Source organism: Coenobita brevimanus, chromosome 51, assembly GCF_032717465.1.
Source record: "Coenobita brevimanus isolate Jiangsu-jjx chromosome 51, ASM3271746v2, whole genome shotgun sequence".
In the NCBI taxonomy this organism is placed as follows: Eukaryota; Metazoa; Arthropoda; class Malacostraca; order Decapoda; family Coenobitidae; genus Coenobita; species Coenobita brevimanus.
Window position 1 is genome coordinate 9134454 of NC_137004.1, and position 2500 is coordinate 9136953.

Here is a 2500-nt window from a genome sequence, read left to right on the forward strand (position 1 = left end):
GTCTTGGGTGGCATGGCGGCGCCGAGTCAGACGGTATGTGCACGGTGCGGGAGCGAGCGAGAGACTGAGTCGACATGGGGGCCGCGCTTGCTGAAATCCTTATATGTGATTTCTGCCCGATCGCAGCCCGGCTTCTGCCTCCTTCCCATTCGCGGGTGGGATGGGGTCGGATCGGGAAGACGGGTATTTAAGGGAAGGTCGCGCGGGCCGGGGACGCATTAGTCTTCTCCTGAAGGTCCTACTACTCCAGCAGCAGCAGCATGTCCGGACGTGGCAAGGGAGGCAAGGTGAAGGGAAAGTCCAAGTCCCGATCTAGCAGGGCTGGGCTCCAGTTCCCCGTCGGCAGGATCCACCGTCTCCTTCGTAAAGGCAATTACGCCGAGCGTGTGGGTGCTGGTGCTCCCGTCTACTTGGCTGCAGTCATGGAGTACCTAGCAGCTGAAGTGCTTGAGCTGGCTGGCAACGCAGCCCGTGACAACAAGAAGACTCGTATCATTCCCCGTCACCTGCAGTTGGCTATCCGCAATGATGAGGAGCTCAACAAGCTCCTCTCTGGCGTCACCATCGCCCAGGGAGGTGTCCTGCCTAACATCCAGGCTGTGCTGCTCCCCAAGAAGACGGAGAAGAAGTAAACGCTTCCAAGAAATCCTTCTTCTTCTTCACCTCCATCGGCTCCTTTAGGAGCCACATTCGTTTCTTGAGAGAGAATAGACTTTGGCATTGCCCAACAGCATCATCATCATCTTTGGGTATGGATGAATGTGTTGGTATACTGTATGTTTGTGTATGTGCCTATAACGTGGTATGTGTTGAATGCTGGCATGTGTCTGTGGCTATATTTACGTTCGGTTGCATGTAAGAAGCTACTGACATCAGTGAAGGTGGAGTAATAATAATAATAATAATAATAATATTATTATTCCCACTACTACATAGAGTCTTGTCCCGTTCCCAACTGCACCTGCATAATACTGTCCTGTATAATTATGCCTCCTAACTGCCTGGCCGGGTGGATGAATGAAAACATAGGTGATGATGATGATGATGATGGCTATTCTCCCACCATCGAAGGAATGGACAAAGTCGTTCAGTGGCAGAGGATATGGTGATGTATACAACAGTATATATATATATATATATATATATATATATATATATATATATATATATATATATATATATATATATATATTAGTCGTGTGGTGACGACCATTGTGGATTTAACACCCCCAAATAAGAGCAATAATGAAGAAAATACTTATCATTCATTTCTCTCGTCATTATGAGTAGTATTGCAACAACTAGTTACTACACAATCAAAAACCACCACTACCACCACCATCTATTCATCCATCCATCCATTCATTCATTCATTCATCATCATCATCATCATCATCATCATCATCAAAGATTAATAATAATAATCAGCAGCACCACCACCACCACCACCACCCATCGAACTGGGAGCTCCGGTGAACGCCTGATTAGTGAAACTGTTGGGAGGCGAGTGTCAGCCACCTTGTCAGCCACCTCTTCTATATAATGCACTAGCGGTCGTGCAAGTACCAATCGGATCCATTTAAATTTGATTTCAGGCCTCAGCGGTTGATGCAATGCTTGTACGATGGGTGATTGGTGGGTTTTGGTACTTAGAGAAAACGGCCGTGACAGCGACAAATTCAAGGGATAACTTGTTCATATGCAGACATTCTGTCTGTCTAACACTTAGGCATTCATATCATGCACCGTTTGTGGTGCCTCACCGACGTGACTGACTGTGTCTTCTTTACTCTAGGTGCATCCTTCAAGTGTGCTGCTGCTGCTCGTGCATATGAAGGCAGAAATACCTTGGATTAGTGGGATTTGCCTTCACGATTTACGGAGGCGACTCCCGGAGCACAGCAGAGGAGATGCTCTCGCAACAGGATGGAAATTGCCCTGATAGGTATGGAGAAAGCTTTCCTGAAATGGGGGTGGGGGGGGGAGTAGACCAGAGGAACAGAGAAAGCAATGGCCCAGCAAAATAAGTGATAATGTATATGTATGCAGACGTCCATTTAAATTAGAAGATGTAGTAGCCAAATTGACAGTTGCCTAATCCCCCCACCTTTTTTTTTTTTTTTTTTTTTTTTAACTGCCAGACAGAGAGAGAGAGAGAGAGAGAGAGAGAGAGGTTTGGTATGGTTCAGTTAGGTTATGGTTGGTTTGGTTTGGTTATGTTAGGTGTGGTAAGAGTTGGTCGGGTTGCATTACATGTTTTCATATCTGTTACATTAAAAGAAAGAGAGAGAGAGAGAGAGAGAGAGAGAGAGAGAAAATGGTGCTACCTAACCTGCTCAACGTCTGCATTTACTTATACTACTATGCCTTCATTCATTCTCTTTCACAGAAATTAGGTGTGGACCTCTAAAAGAGGTCCGGGGGTTGCTGTTTATTGTGTGCTTTGCCGTGGCCAGGTGGAATAGTGCCATGCAGTTATGCACGCAGCCTCTTAGCCGCC

The 2500-nt window shown here is 46.3% G+C and overlaps 2 protein-coding genes across 2 annotated transcripts in view; one reads left to right on the forward strand and one right to left on the reverse strand.

The window, feature by feature from the left end:
* The first annotated feature begins 260 nt into the window (after nt 1-260).
* On the forward strand, nt 261-632 carry LOC145400014 (histone H2A). Its single transcript, XM_080272513.1, has one exon. It carries the CDS (start codon nt 261-263, stop codon nt 630-632), a length of 372 nt encoding a protein of 123 aa, XP_080128639.1.
* A 1859-nt stretch (nt 633-2491) lies between these two features.
* LOC145400015 (histone H4) overlaps nt 2492-2500 on the reverse strand; it is a 312-nt gene continuing 303 nt past the window's right edge. The window contains exon 1 of the mRNA XM_080272515.1: nt 2492-2500. This exon is cut by the window's right edge and continues 303 nt beyond it. Within this exon, the coding sequence (XP_080128641.1) occupies nt 2492-2500 (9 nt within the window).

What these genes read in the sequence shown, in the direction of transcription:
- LOC145400014 (XM_080272513.1), top strand. Translation starts at nt 261, where the DNA reads ATGTCCGGACGTGGCAAGGGAGGCAAGGTGAAGGGAAAGTCCAAGTCC.